The 15377-nt window shown below is 48.6% G+C and overlaps 2 protein-coding genes across 3 annotated transcripts; both read right to left on the reverse strand.

Moving 5' to 3' along the window:
* Nucleotides 1–517: 517 nt before the first annotated feature.
* Nucleotides 518–10438, reverse strand: entpd4 (ectonucleoside triphosphate diphosphohydrolase 4). 2 transcript variants are annotated; one of them, XM_076990213.1, is made up of 13 exons: nucleotides 10411–10438; nucleotides 10065–10177; nucleotides 9639–9836; nucleotides 9307–9512; nucleotides 8988–9138; nucleotides 8799–8902; nucleotides 8647–8706; nucleotides 7526–7656; nucleotides 6596–6762; nucleotides 3834–4158; nucleotides 2777–2862; nucleotides 2521–2682; nucleotides 518–2343 (listed from the first exon to the last, which is right to left on the reverse strand). In XM_076990213.1, exons 2-13 carry the CDS (start codon nucleotides 10070–10072, stop codon nucleotides 2112–2114), a joined length of 1830 nt encoding a protein of 609 aa, XP_076846328.1. In that variant the 5' UTR covers nucleotides 10073–10177; nucleotides 10411–10438; the 3' UTR covers nucleotides 518–2111. The 2 variants fall into 2 exon arrangements, with proteins under 2 accessions (XP_076846328.1, XP_076846327.1); XM_076990212.1 differs by having other exon boundaries at nucleotides 7502–7656.
* A 452-nt stretch (nucleotides 10439–10890) lies between these two features.
* Nucleotides 10891–15144, reverse strand: chmp7 (charged multivesicular body protein 7). Its single transcript, XM_076990214.1, has 10 exons — nucleotides 14267–15144; nucleotides 13835–14006; nucleotides 13534–13719; nucleotides 12660–12793; nucleotides 12523–12571; nucleotides 12304–12423; nucleotides 12090–12188; nucleotides 11930–11987; nucleotides 11572–11788; nucleotides 10891–11316 (listed from the first exon to the last, which is right to left on the reverse strand). Exons 1-10 carry the CDS (start codon nucleotides 14548–14550, stop codon nucleotides 11307–11309), a joined length of 1329 nt encoding a protein of 442 aa, XP_076846329.1. The 5' UTR covers nucleotides 14551–15144; the 3' UTR covers nucleotides 10891–11306.
* Between the last annotated feature and the right edge of the window lie 233 nt (nucleotides 15145–15377).

The following is a 15377-nucleotide window of genomic DNA, read 5'->3' on the forward strand; positions in this document are numbered from 1 at the left end:
CTGGTACAATCTCTTCCCCAGGTGTCCACGTGATGGAGAAATTAAAAATCACCTTTTCCATTGGACCTTCTGTCAATGGTCCTGTTTTGATGCCCAGTACCAAACACTGTAGTGTGTATCCTGACGCACATCATAATCGTTTTCAGTCATTTATGAGTCAGTATCTTGCCCGTGAGATCAGACCGGAGGGGCAGGCCTTCATTCTCCATGTACATCATTAAGCCCTTAAGATTTAGATCACAAACACCAGTAGAAAAAACCCAAATCTCTGTGTGTGTGTGAGCCTACTGCCTTGCATAATGATAGGGCAGGAGAATGTCTCAACGTTAGCCAAGTATCATGATATCTGCACACATGCAAAAGCTTATAAGGACATCACCACCTGGTTTAGGAAACAAGAGATAAAGTGCTAAGAATATGCTTGAAGTACTGCATGTTACGCAGTTACAGTGTAAAACACTGTCTTTACAAATCACTTCACCCAACACAGGATTTAAAATCAATCTAAAAGCTTGACTCAAGTTTTTTGTTTAATCTGTAGATGGTAACACAACTGCTGACGGTCCCTGAGCAAATCTGGTCAACATGACACCTTCAAGTCTCCACCAAGGTTTGAGAATAGCTGGGAAACCCAAACCTACAACAGGAAGATTCTGCACAGCAGATTTAAAGGTGGATCCACTGATTTTATATGGTTTCAGAGTTGCTGTAGGCCAAGTGTTGCAGGATTCAGAGGCTGCAACAGGCCCCATCAGGTGATACAAACCTGGAGGTGTGGAGATGGAAGTGTGGGTGACCTCCCTTATTTATTACGGTACAAGCAGAAACACCTTCGCCTACGAACATCCCGCCGGTGGTCCTGTGATGCACGTGTTGAAGCCATAGATAAAAACGCTTCAACTACAATTAAATAACAACTCATTAAAAAAATAAGATGCTAGTTTAACAGATGGAGACGCATTTCTCGGCAATCAGTGTCTTTGTCCAAAATCGTTACATGCAGATGCAGAAACACTCTTCATTCACATACACACTCACTCTCGGCCCAAATCAGCATCACCACACCATCAATAACAAATCAATAATATTAAAACACTGAGACAGTGCATAAGTCTAGAAAAAACAATTCCTTCTTTGATATTCAATAGTACAAGAATCAATAAATAGGCATACAGTGTCATCGACAAGACGTTGAAATATCTCGCTCTCGGGCCTACGAGCAAACATTGCCTATTCATGATGGTCTCTGTATGACGAACTGGTGGAGACATGGATTTGGATTCCAGGTAACATTTGTAATACATTATTAGATAAATTAAACAAATGCTGACGAAATCAACTGTATAGCTACCATTGCGTAACATTATAAAGTGTCCGACAGGCCCCACTTCTGTTCCATTGATGAGGAAGCAACCAGTCCTAAGCATACTGAAAAAAAAACTGAAATACAGTTTATCATCAAACCCAGTGGTTTAAGCCATTATCTCCTAGCACTAAAGAGACTTTGCTTCCCAGTAGAGAGCCTTCAGTTCAGAGGGCGTCTCTTTTGGCAACACAAGATAAAGTAGGAGTGTGTGTAGGCATGGGTGTGTGTGTGATGGGGGTGACCAGTACTTCTTTAACATCGACAGTTGTATTTAAAGGCAGCAGACAACATGAAGTCAAAGCCTGGAGGTCACGCTGGGTCGGCCCGGCCTGGGTCGTGCGTCTGGCTCGTAGTTCCCTGCAGCAAGACTATGGCCGGAGCACCCCAGTGGAGGGCATTCTTTCCCTCACTATCTCCAGAAGCTTCCATTGATATTCAGGAGCCCTCACAATGTATTCATATTAACAGTACTTTGAGAATCATTCCCACCAGTAAGGGCTTGTGAGGGAGTAGGGGACTGAGTCCAGACTGTCCGACCCTGTGCTGCTAAGGGGGGGGGACTGAAAGGTGTTTCGTGTCCTGAGCGTGTCCTAGCTAGTGGAAACGTGCACAAAATGACCAGGTCTGAACTTTACAGTTAAAAAAGAAAAATAAACAAAACAAAACAAAACATCAGGTGAGCCCCCCCCCAAAAATAAAACCGTCCTGCTATTGGCCAGATGCTGTGACTGGCAGGGTCCGGGACCTATAAGGTGACGGCGAGATTTGGGGAGCCCAGCCCCTGCTCCAGCCACTGGGCGGAGGCCCCACGGTTGAGCCCCGTCCGGCGGTGGATACGCCGTAGTCGGAGCAGGTAGAGCACGATGGAGAGCATCACCACCAGGAAGCAGGCCAGGAACAGGTAGTGGTTGTTCATGAAGGTGAACCCCGGGTGCCAGCGAGAGTGAGAGATCTTCAGACCCTCCTGCTGGATGTCTCTGTAGAACACACACACACACACACACACACACACACACACACACACACACACACACACACACACACACACACACACACACACACACACACACACAGAGGAGGAAACCGAGCTTGGTGAGGAGAGCTTTTCTTTAAACATCTATACGCCGGGCAAGACTCAACGGGGGGTAGGGTACCTGAGAGGTAGGAATCTCGTGCGGTACAGGATGGCCCCCAGGGTCCACTGCACCTCTTTGTCATAGACGAGCAGCGCCGTCTTCAGGTTCTCGTAGGTGTTGGGGAAGGAGAAGCCAGAATGGAAGACCTCGTACACCCACGCGGACTTGAAACACTGGTACCTGCCAGGGACGGCCGGGCCGGTCACGACAACATTCAGCACCGCACACCCGCCTGTCTGGGGTAAACGTGTCTGTAGACGGAGAGTGAACGTACTTGAGCCTGTGCAGGTCTGCGTGAGACGCGTAGAGGCCGCGGTCAAAGCGCTCTTTTAAAGTCCTCCACTGGGTGGCGCAGTAGTCCTGGTACAATCAGAACAAAGGACAGGATCAGCAGCAGAGGAGATGAACCGTACATACCGCGAATACCACAGCAGGGCTCATTCTGAGGCCCGGGGCCACGCTACGACTCTCCTGACCCAGACGGTCTGCCGATTACCAGACCATCACACACACGGTTAATCCTTGTGTCTCGGTGTGGGCAGGGATGATCCCTTTATTATTCCTATGTATCAAAACATTATTCATGCAACCAATCGGGAATGTACAACACGTTTTAGATTAGTCCCAAGTAGCAATGAAACACCAAAAATAAAGGGGAGTGTTCAATGTAGGAGCCTCTCGAACATGGTTACAACCAACAGTTCCCTACTGAGCGTGTCTCAACATGCCCTGGCATTAATAAACACATAGATAAAGACGTAGATGGAGGAACACTCGTGGACTGTGGACCGTAGACACTACACGATGGAGTAAGAAGCTCTTGTGAAAGCAGAAAGAAGCCGATGGTGTCCCAGCTGGTCTGGTGAACAGGTTTGGTGAACACAGCAGCTGTGTACCATCAACCAAGCCAAAAAAACATCAGCTGGTGTTCAGGCAGCAAATGTACACAGTGGTGGGAGGAGCTACGATATGAGGACAGGAGGCAAGTGGGAGGAGCTACGATATGAGGACAGGAGGCAAGTGGGAGGAGCTACAATATGAGGACAGGAGGCAAGTGGGAGGAGCTACGATACGAGGACAGGAGGCAAGTGGGAGGAGCTACTATACGAGGACAGGAGGCACGTGGGAGGAGCTACGATGAGGACAGGAGGCAAGTGGGAGGAGCTATGATATGAGGACAGCTAGGCAAGAGATCCAGGGCAGCTTTGAATGACAAAACATTAAAAGACACGTTATGTAACTCCTTTGAGTGCCACAATTTTTCTGATTAAAAGACCCCACCCCTACCCAAACAACGAACCAATCAGCAGACCCGTCCGGGGCGGGCGTACCTTAGCAGCACTGGCGTATCTGGTGGAGTTGTAGTCTCCGCCCATACGCAGCACGTCCTCCGTGCAGTAGTAGAACTCGGAGAAGCCGTAGAACTGGCTGTTGGAGAAGTCGACGGGCGCCTGGTAGACGCCGTTGAGGGAGGTGCTGGTCTCGTTGGTGCGGTTCAGGAAGGGCTGGAGCAGAAGGCGGCAGCGGTCGAAGTCGCCGGTGCCGCGCAGGTGCAGCCTCTGGGCCGCCGGGCCCACCTCATCCTGCAGGTCTGTGGGCAGACAGGGGTCCAGCACGGGGGAGTCGGGACTTTCACCGCGGTGCTGACCCAAGAGCCTGTGGGAGCGCGCGCGCGCGCGCGCGCACACACACACACACACACACACACACACACACACACACACACACACACACACACACACACACACACACACACAGCATGTTTCATCACTCCACATTTACCTTTACTGTTCAATCCAAACAGGTAAAGAGTTATACTCCTTCTATTGTAAAATTTAGGCAAGATTGTAGGCAGGCTGAGAGACGTTGGCGAAGGTCAAAATTGCAAGTACATTTTGATATTTATAAAACAAGTGAAATCAGCAAGGAAAAACTATTTCGCTACCTTAATCAATTCATCAAATAATAACTCGGCTGTCTTGTTCAGAAGTATAGATCAGCTAGTAAACCCCACCTCCTGTTTCTTCCCTGAGACTGTTTCAGTTGAAAAATGTGATGAGTTTGCAATATTTTTTAGGGACAAGATTACTAGTATAAGGCAGAACATAGCAACAAGTACTAATAGACCATCAACCCTTACATCAGTTACTCAGCCTTACTTTAATATGTCTTATTTCCAAGAAGTTGACATGGTAACACTACTTGATGTGATCTCCTCACTAAAATCCTCTACTTGTGAACTGGACCCTTTACCTACATGCTTTTTCAATCAGGTTCTGAGCTCATTAGCAAATGAAGTTCTAACGATTGTTAATCAGTCTCTGCAATTGGGTGAATTCCCTAACTTTTTTAAAACAGCAATGGATAAACCACTATTAAAGTAGCTCCCTTTCCGAGTAGCTTGCCAAAGGGCCAATGAATTACATATAAATTTGTAAACCTAATTGGTCCCATCGAGAAATCTACTTAAATTTATGTCCAATCAAAATTCACAGTTGTCCCTCCCCTTCTAACACTAAATGATTATTCGCCAATTATACAACAGTTAGTTCACAATCCGACTGGTTGAGAAGTGTTCTAACCCTGCAGATATGTGTGATAACAGCACGGTATTCTCATTCTCTGTATCACTCCGCGGACGCGTTGTCAAGTAACGGCATGTACATATATTCACGATAACACACTCCCTCTCGTGTTCTATTGCTCAATTAACTGTCAATCAAAAAGTTAGGCTGCCGTCAATATTGAATAAACCAGGGGTCACCCACGTCATGAGTCGCCCGCGGGCTTGTTTTAAAAATAGCTCACTATAGCGCCATGCACCAAAGCGCTGCATCGTTTATGTTTTTGCTACTATTATAGATTGTCCGCGGTTGCTAGCGGTCTTCCCGCTTAGCAAATTGACACTCGCACACGCAACTTTCATTCGCCACCCCCCCAACAACTTTCGTTCGCCGCCATTCAGAGATCATATTACACCTGCACTCCACTCAGTGCACTGGTTACCTGTCAGCTTTAGGATAGATTTTAAGGTTCTAGTCATGGTTTTTAAATGTCTTCATGGTCTTGCCCCTCTTTACCTGAGTGAAATGATGATTAGATATGTTCCAGTCAGGTCTCTGAGGTCTTCAAACAGTAATCTACTGGTGATTCCTAAAAGCCGATTAAAGATTGGCGAGGGTGCTTTTAGCCACTATGGCCCAAAGCTCTGGAATTCTCTTCCTGAAGAGCTCAGAGGCATTTCATCCCTGAATAGTTTCAAGAACTATTCTTAACTAGTTAAGAAACTCTAGTCTATTATTTTATAATTTGTCACTTTATTTAATTATTTCTTTTTATCTTTAATTTTAATATTTTATTTTTATCTTCTTATATTTACTTCCTCTTTAGATCTGCTTTTAGTTAAACTTTGTCTCTCTCCTCAGCAGAAACTTATTGCAGAGGTTGTGACTTCTCTCCTGGTACGTGTATACACAGGCGACGCCAGACACAGTTCATGGGGAACTGTCAGGATCAGGGGATCTAACTCGACAAGAGTCCAGAGGTTTGGTGGTTGAACTCCATGGGGGGGTATACAGGTGGCACCATTGGTGGTTACCAGGCAGGGTAACCGAGTGATTGGGAGTTTCACCCTCGGCTGGGAGTCGAGCACCAGGTGGCCGTGCATAACTGTGGGCCGACGAGCACACAGTTCGCATAAAACCAGTGAGAGTGAAGGTCGCGCTCTGTGTGAGTGTTTGTTGTTCTAGAGAGCGTGGGTGAGCTAAATCTGTTGTAATTATCTTAATAGTTTTATTTACTTTCCTTTTTTATTATATTGTTTACTTTACTTTTTTACATTTTATGTTATTTTACTTTAATTTCTTCTAACATTTCCTTTTTGTCTTCTCCTTTTTATGTTTCTTTTATTTATACTGTAAAGCACTTTGAGTTGCATGTATGTATGAAAGGTGCTATACAAATAAGGATTATTATTATTATTATAATTATTTAACACGTCCGGACTGGACCGGCACCCCGAGCGAGCCGAGTCCCGGTCCCCTGGGGATGGCGGTGTGCGCAGGGGGAAGCCGGGTGAGCAGGCAGGACGTACTGGTTCTGGAGGTGCGTGCTGCTGACGAGGTTCTGCTCGTATCGCTGGCGGGCCGCGTTTCCGCCGAAGCCCAGGAAGGTGGAGACGTAGACGCGGTACACGTGCTCCGTGCGGTGCGCATCACAGCCCAGGTTGAACTCGGCCAGCAAGTTCTTGGCCACCTCCTCCTGTAGCGCGTGAGCACGCGCACACACACACACACACACACACACACACACACACACACACATTTTGTTTCATTTTGTTACATAAAAATGCACCCAAAAAACCAAACCCGCGTTAAACTCGTGTTAATATGAATGCACAGAACCAGCCATCAGTATTAAAAGCTGAAGTTAAAAGCAGCACACACACACACACACACACACACACACACACACACCACAGAACTTTATTAAGCCATTGCAATTTTTAAAACCCATGAAGCATTAACAGTGAACTAAATTCACCTTAATTTAGTAAATTCACCTTACCCTTCATTCAGTTAGAGAAACACCCACACACACACACAGAAAGAAAATGAACAATCTGCTCTGAAAAAAAGTTTTGTAAATGCCAGACTGTTAGTGTAAGATTGTGTGTGTGTGTGTGTGTGTGTGTGTCCACCCATGTGTGCAGTGAATGAAACTGAAGCAAAAGTTCTGGAACTAAGGCCTGAAACTTCACCCATGAACCACTGCAGACACTGTGCACGCACTGCAACACCAATCTGCCTTTCCCGGGCTGCCCACACAAACGGGCCAGCGTGCAGGCCCGGCTTAACTCGAAGCCTGTCGTCTACGGGCCGTCTCACAGGGACGGGCGAGCCAACAGAAGCAGGCACTCGAGAGGCGAGAGGAAGAGGCGTGAAACACCAACCCCAAGCATGTCGGCTTTTAAAAAATGGAAACTGTTGTAGATAATAACCTGTTGTGGAGAAGCAAAGCTTACAGTTTTGGGCACTTCGTACGCTATCTGCGTGGAGACTCCGCCCATGTCCAGCACGCCGGCCGTACGCCGACGCACCAGCGTCTCCTGCTGGTCGCCGCCGGGAACTTGCACCTCCACGACGGCCTCGTGATCTACGAAGACGGCAGAGTGTAGCGTGTCATAAGCGGAAGGGCACGAATCGACCAATTGAAACGATGGAAGGTGATGATGTCACAATGCATAATCAGACAGACAACATACACATCAACATGACAGAGGCCACATACTGGGAGCATCGGAGATCGGCAATGACAAAAAGGAATGTGGCCAATCAAATACAGCGAGGCTTTCCTGAAGACCAATGGGCGCGTGCGACTATGACAACCATGTCGTTAAGCACGTGCTCTGGACGCGTCCTGGCTTCGTTCCGAATGCTGCTCTGCCATGATTAACACGCCACAGGCAGTACTGCTCTGAACACTCCAGCAGTCAGAGTCCAGGTTCAGTGCTACAGTGAGCTAAGCGGAGTCCTAGCTCAAGGGTTTTAAGCTCTACACCCCTGGCTGTGCCAATCAAGGGTCCCCTGCTACCACAACACACGATCCAGTTCAGCTAATAACCTCATTGTCTAGAACATTCATGAACTGATTAGAGGTGTGTCATCAGCAAGAGCCACCGTACTCAACACATGGGAGCAAATTAAGCTATATTAAGCTCATGTGCAAGTTTGTATTTTAAAAGGCAGTTTCTTAAATAAGAAGAGTGGGGTTTGCAATAAAGTCAATCATTCTCAAAGCCTCCTCTGGCTTTCAGTAACAGTTTAACAGATTCACAGAACCTTTCGCATGACATTACAGACAAGCAAAGATAAAGCTCAAATTTTCCTTTCCTTTCATAAAGATTAAGCCTGACCCATGAGAAAGGGACCAGCTGGGAACCGTGGCCTTGGGTCTTCACCCCTCCCTCGCATCCCAGACCCCGCCCCATGTCAAAGACCCCGCCTCATTTTCAATGTCACAGTTAACGACAACTCAGTCCAAGCACATTGAGAACACCCCTTCAGACCAGCAGGCAGTGCAGCACTGTCCCCTGCAAACTCAGTATCACCGTACCTGTCCCCAACTATGAGCAAAAGAACTCACCGTCCTCGACGTGGTTAAACCTTCCCAGCACAAAGTTAATTCCGATCCACGCGTACACACCTGTAAAAGTGAGACGAGAGTGACATCAGCACCTCCGGAAGAGTGTCCATAGCAACAGTGACCGCAGCAACAGTGACCGCAGTCTGTCTCACCCTCTTGTTTCCCTGAAATGACCTCCACGTGCGAATCGGAGAAGAGAAAGTTGAAATTCACAGGAATGTCAGTCCTCAGGTCCTCCAGCAGAGCCTCTTGCTGGCTGGGAACGAGAACAAGGCATGAAGCGATGAGTCCAGTTCTGGGGTCACGCTGCCCAGCTGCGTGTGATGGTGGCGGGGCGGTACCTCTCCGGCAGGACCCTCATGCCCGCGGTGCACAGTATGTACAGTGGAGTCTCCTGGTGTTTGGCCTTGGGCACATGTTCGGCAGCAAAGCTGAGCAGAGGGTACATGTAGTCACTGGCCTTCCCTGGGGTGGTTGCATATTCAGAGATCCCTGGACACACACACACACACACACACACACACACACACATTACATCTCGGCCTATCATCCCGCTCACCGTAACTTTCACTCGAGGAATCGCTGCGTGTTCTAACTTTTGCCACAACAATCCAGTGCTCCGTGTCCCTGCTCCGGTACCGCGGCCCCCCCGGGTCTCACCTGGTTTGATCTTCATGACCACGGGCTTGCGGTGCTGGTCCCTCATCTGGCGGATGTCGAGCAGGTCGTGGGGGTCGCCGTTGTGCCGCGGCCAGGTGTAGACGAAGACGCGCGAGCCACTGCTCCCGCAGTCCACCACCACGCCGTAGTTCAGGTTGGGGTTGCTGGTGTCCGTGGCCTCCACGTCCGTCACCCGCACCAAGTGCCTGGAAGAGAGGAGGACGATGAAGATCGCGAAACGGAGACATCTCTGAGAAAGAAACTACACTGCTAAAGTGGAGCACGTTTCCTCCACCAACGTCTCCTAATCAAGTCCGTTCAGCAATGCCAACCTGTGGTAGTTCTTGTCCTCTCCGATCCAGATGTCCTGGCCCGCCCCGGAGAGCAGCAGCAGGTAGACGAGGCCCAGCAGCGCGGCCACCAGCCCCAGCAGGAGCAGCTGTCTGACGGAGGGCAGCGTGAGCCTCGGGAGCAGGGCTGGGGAGAGGCTGAAGTGCCATGATGCCGGGAACAGGCAGGAGATACTGATCCTGACAACACCACACACACACACACACACACACACAGCTGCTGTCAGACCACGGCCGAGTTTCTCAAGCACGACCCGTCCGAGGAACCTGGTAAACGGTCCCAAAAAAACAGAACGCATCGGACACACCAACTACCTCATGCATTAACTGATACTACAACCTTTGAGACCTGGTTTGATGCGTGTTTAAAAGTGAGAAGCGTATCGTTAAAGCACAGACGGGTCTCACCTCCCCATGGCGCCTATGGGGTCTGATGGTAGGCAGTCAGGAACTGGGAGTCTTCACACCGTTAACGATACCCGCTCCTCTGGGCAGTGTTCATTATGGACCTCATGGTCAGCCTGGGCACAAGCAGATCACACTAATGACACGGTACCCTGAACCTGTACCTGCGATGATGATGATGACACGTATAAGGGGGACGTGGCACAGCCCGCCGCCCACATCATGTTCTCAACACGGAAGAGCGCTTCACAAGGTGTTCACTCAGGCCACAAACGCACCGCACCAGCCCGCTAACAGGCCAGGCGTCTCCGCAACCACACCAAACACCCAAACCACATTATTAACCTACCTAAACCAGGAGCATGGCTCGGTTCGGCCCAAACAGGGAGGTGACCGGCCCACTAGCGCCCGTGCTAACAGCCCGTTAGCCAGCTAGCATACCCGCCCCGTTAGCCTCTAGCTAGCGGAACCAGCCGGCGGCTGAGGTAACTCGCCGAATAACTTTATTGGTATTTCACCACTTCTGGTTCACTAAATAAACTCAAAAGAAACGCAGTGGTGTGGTACCCGGTGAGAAACCACCGTTGGTAAAGTTAGTGGTCTAAACGCGACCCGGTTGGTCCGGTCGTCAACGGCGCCAGTGCCGCTCAACCGCCGCTACGCTGGCGACTCGAGGAGGACGCAGTGCGCATGCGCCGCTCTGTGACAACGTTAATGTAGCTTTGCTACAGAAATAAGGGCCGTCTTATATTTGAAGCTCGTTAGCTTTGCGCAGTTAAAAGCACCAATATAACATCATAAACGAGGAAAAATAACTTGGTATACTAAAACGTTTTTAGAAAACTTTAATGTATATTTTGTGCCAAGAGAGGTTGACATTTTGGCTTAATATCTGTTGAAAATGAGGATACTGGGCAAACATTCAATCAGACAAACATTCCCAACTCTCACTTTTTTACACTAGGAATCTGATTCCTGTCTCTCGGTGCCACACACACATAATCACAATGAACATAAGTATAACTGGTTCAACTTCAAATGTAACATTTTAAATATTATGTCTTTTTTATTAGAATACTACATTTTACTCAAAAGTCACTCTTAAAACTTTCTTTAAAATGAGAATCAAACATGCCATTTCGAACATGAACAAAGACTTCCGATGCTCTAGGCTACAGGACGGCCTCCCCTGGACGGCGGTGAGCCCGACCGCTCAGCTGACCTCTCCCACAGCGGCCGCAGCCCTCAGCTTGCACTGAAAAAAAGGTGAAAGGTTACAAGAACACGTTCATGAGCCTGGCACAGCAAAAAAAATGGTGCAGGTTTTTAGTTCTCAACGGCAGATCGTTATCTGATCCTATTAAGCCTGGTCAGGTGTTCTAAGGAGATGTGCATGGTGGCTAAATCAGCGGCGGTAAGAAAACACAGTGAGAAAGCATGACCGCGAGCAGCGAACCGTGTGCGGACGCCGTTAGTAAGAGACAAAGCCGAGTAAGACGCGGACACCCACAGGCTGAGTCGGCCCAGCTCCCGGTCCAGCTCCTCATCACTGATGCTCGTGGCGGGCACGGAGGGCAGGGCGTGGAAGAAAGCGTCGTCCAGGACACCCGTCTCCTTCGCCGGGATGGGTTGGGTCGGCACCTCGGGCAGCGTGAGGCTCGTGTTCGGAGCGCCGTCCTCCAGGAGAGACTTCAACTCCTCCTCCAGCTCATCACACTCTCCATCAGCTAGACAACGCAACAACACCAGCGCAAATAACCCTCCTGGGCTACTCTTAACATTAAGCTGAATACCATTTCCTGTTATTTTCAGGATTGGATCTGCGATAAAAATGCGTGACGTTTGCCACGAGCGTGAAGTCAACACACCTGAATCCAGAGCGCCACCAGCGAGAGTGCGGGTGACTTCATCCTGTGTATCGCACAGCTAAGAGAGAGAGAGGAATCGTAAAGTCACAGTGTGTTCTGGGACATTGCAAAACTATGCATAACAATAACACGCGCATAAATGAAAGAGAATGTTAAAAACCTCCTGAATCTGATCAACCAGGTTCTCGGCGCGCTCCACCGTCACGCCCTTCAGTGAAATCCTCAGGGCTGCTACACCCGCCTGATACGCCTGCATCACCTACAACACACCCACCCACTTCAGTAAAGTTATTGAAAGGCTGGCATCAACCAGCAGCCACTTGGCCAACTTCCTCTCATCTTGGACAGCCTGCCAGTCTGCATGTGTGTCTCACCAGCCGGTCAGTCTGCGAACTCGCTATCCTGTCCAGGATTCCCTTGACGGTCTCGAGCTGAGCGTACAGGCGGTCTGCTTTCTTCTCCACGTGCTTCCGACCCCTCAGACACCTGAGAGCCTGACCGGGATACAAGAGGATGATGGGTAGGCGAGACGATCGTGCGGAAAAAGCTTCGTTCATCATTAACCAATCAGAAACGACACCACAAAATCACACCTGTGTCTTCTTTCCCTCCTTTAGCAGAGCTTTAGCTTGCTCTTTACATCTGGACACAAAAGAAATATTAGAAATCTTTACATAATCATATAAATATATGCTGTAGAGATGGTTCTTTTGCAGATCCACAAACTCACTTCTCTGCTTCTTGTCCCAAGGCCTCCACTCTCTCCTCCAGGAGCTTCTCACTGCGCTGGAGCTGGTAGATCCCCAGATCCACCTCCGTGACCGGAGACACGCGCCCCTGCCCCGCCTGACTGAACTTCACCAGCTGCCCGGATACAAGCACAGAGGGATCGGAGTTAACGACCAATCAAAATTCAGGATCGCAGTTCACGACCAATCAAAATTCGTAAGAGCGCTGAGCAACAGCTGTCAGGGAAATGTCATATAAGATCACATAAGAACATTATGATTTAGTACATTAGCAGAAATACTGTGAATAGTTGATCAGTGATTCAGTTCAGTGATTCATTTGTAATCGTGTCCTTGTTTGTGTGTAACTGGCGTCAGGAGAATGTGTAGACAGACAGTACTATGTTATCTCTGTCATCCCTCTGACCATCAGCTCTTTCTGTATTCAGCTAAAAACAGGAAAGCTCCATATTAGGAGGAATGCATATGTGAGACAAAAACTGTCTACTGTGCACCCCCCCCCCCTCAGTTTCTCAGTGTGCCCAAATGTACTGTAAACATGTGATAACAACAGAATAAAGGAGACTGGACTGCCCTCTCTCCTCAGAGTTCTTGTTCTAGACGAGACTCTCATGCTTTTTTTACTTTTGTAATAAAACTCTTTTAACCACGTCCGAGTCCTCATCTAATTTCAGGAAATTTCCACGACACAGCAAAAACAAGGAGCACAAGATAACGTGGCAACACTGTACGCACTGGAGATCAAATGCAGCCGAGGCACATAAAGGTGATGCGTTTTGACCCAGTGGAGCGTAAACGTGGGGGGACCGGTCACCTCACGTGCTCCCACGTCTCACACTCACGCCTCAAACGTACCTTTTCGCCCTCGTGGAGCGAAACGGTGACGTATTTCTCCCTCTGCAGCTGCAGCAGAGCCAGACACAGCGTGGTCTCGTCTGGGCAGATATGAGAAGCCAGAGTTCGCATCTCCTGGAATGACAGCAGAGAGCGGCCCACGAGCGGAGAACTCCGGTACGCTGCCAACAGGGTGGCAGCCTTCTCCTACACCACATACCGAAAATTAACTTGACGTGTAGGGGGTTAGTTCCTTAAATAACAGTGTTAATAAATAACTCCAACTACATAGACAAGCAGGCCCAAAATGTTAGAGGCTTACTTTGACCAGTTCGATCACGACAAAAGACTCTTCAAGTGGAACTCTCCCGCTGCCCAGCAGAGCGGACAGCGTCCATTTCAGAGGTCGGACCAACAAGAGTCCCACACCCCAAGACAACCAGCCAGAATCCACGTTAGCAGCAAAGTCCGATTCTTTCTGCACTTTTCCACTCCTGGAAATGAACAAACGGGCCAATTGGTCAATCAGCTAATTTGACTGACAGAGAACAATGAAATGCAAATGATGATCCACTCATGTGAGGAGCAAAACACTTAGGAAGGATAAGGTGGATACTTCTTGAGATCCACTATTTGAAGAACTGAGAGAGAGAGAGAGAGAGAGAGAGAGAGAGAGAGAGAGAGAGAGAGAGAGAGAGAGAGACCCCCGTTATTCTTTATTAGATGAAGAGGTGGGGTGACCATGACAGGATACCTGATCATACACTGAATGACAGTAACCAGGCCCAGAGGAACGCTCCCCTTCCTCCGAAAGCTTTCATTCAAGTCCTGCAAGCTCACGGAGACGGATCCACGCCGTCTGCAGCTTTGGACGACCAGCGGGGTCCAGAAGTTAATTTTCCCGTCCCAGTCAGTCGGGTCGACCTCTCGGTTCTCTTTAAAGGCCGAGAAGAGGAAGGCCATGCGCTCATCATCCTCCCAGTCAGTGGGGAAGGCGCAGGGAGCAGCACCATCGCCCTGCTGCAGTGACACTGGCATCGCTACAAATACAGAACCTTTATGGGAGTTTATACTAAGCTTTTTGTCTTTAGACACCAAACCATCAGCAGTGATGGTTAAACCTCCAGGACGGTGATGGTTCTACAACATGGTGTCATGACTAGACGGTGTGTTCAGGCTCTCCTAGATCTGCACCACTGGACTGGAAGTACGCAGACCATCCGCAGGGACCTTACATAACCATCCGGAGAGCTTTACAGTGCAATACGAGGAAACAATTACATGAAACTGCGTTTAATTTGAAGCCACACTGGATGATCCTGCGGAACGATACTTTAAACGCCCGTGTGGTGTTATGATCGCCTAGTTATGATCTATAAGAGAGTCAGACTGTAGCTCAGCACACACTCCAGTTACGCCATGACGGAGACTCCTCTTGGCGTGTCCAGTTAGACGTGGTGCCAAACTTCGTCGTGCTGATTAGATCCCTATAAAACAATCTTAATGTCCGTTTGCTTGAAACGAAAAAGCGAAACGAAAACCCCGTTATGATTTGTTTGTCATGACAGTCTCGAACAATCCGGAAGCATTTTTCTTCTTTTGGTACTAAACTGACCACCGCTGGCGACTTACTGCCACCTACCGGCGAGGAACACCAACGGGCGGATTATATTGGATTACTTTGAATACAGATTATTTTTATCAAGACGTCACTGTTGTTGTGTTTTGGGTCTTAAGATAAAATAATTATTTTACAAATATTTGACATGTACATGTACTTCATATGAGATTTGAAATTAAAATGCCTCGCAGAAGGGCAGCTTTATTTCAAGCATGGACGTAAGTTCAAAAGTGGGGGGGACATG

This window comes from Brachyhypopomus gauderio, unplaced genomic scaffold, assembly GCF_052324685.1.
Source record: "Brachyhypopomus gauderio isolate BG-103 unplaced genomic scaffold, BGAUD_0.2 sc74, whole genome shotgun sequence".
NCBI lineage: Eukaryota > Metazoa > Chordata > Actinopteri > Gymnotiformes > Hypopomidae > Brachyhypopomus > Brachyhypopomus gauderio.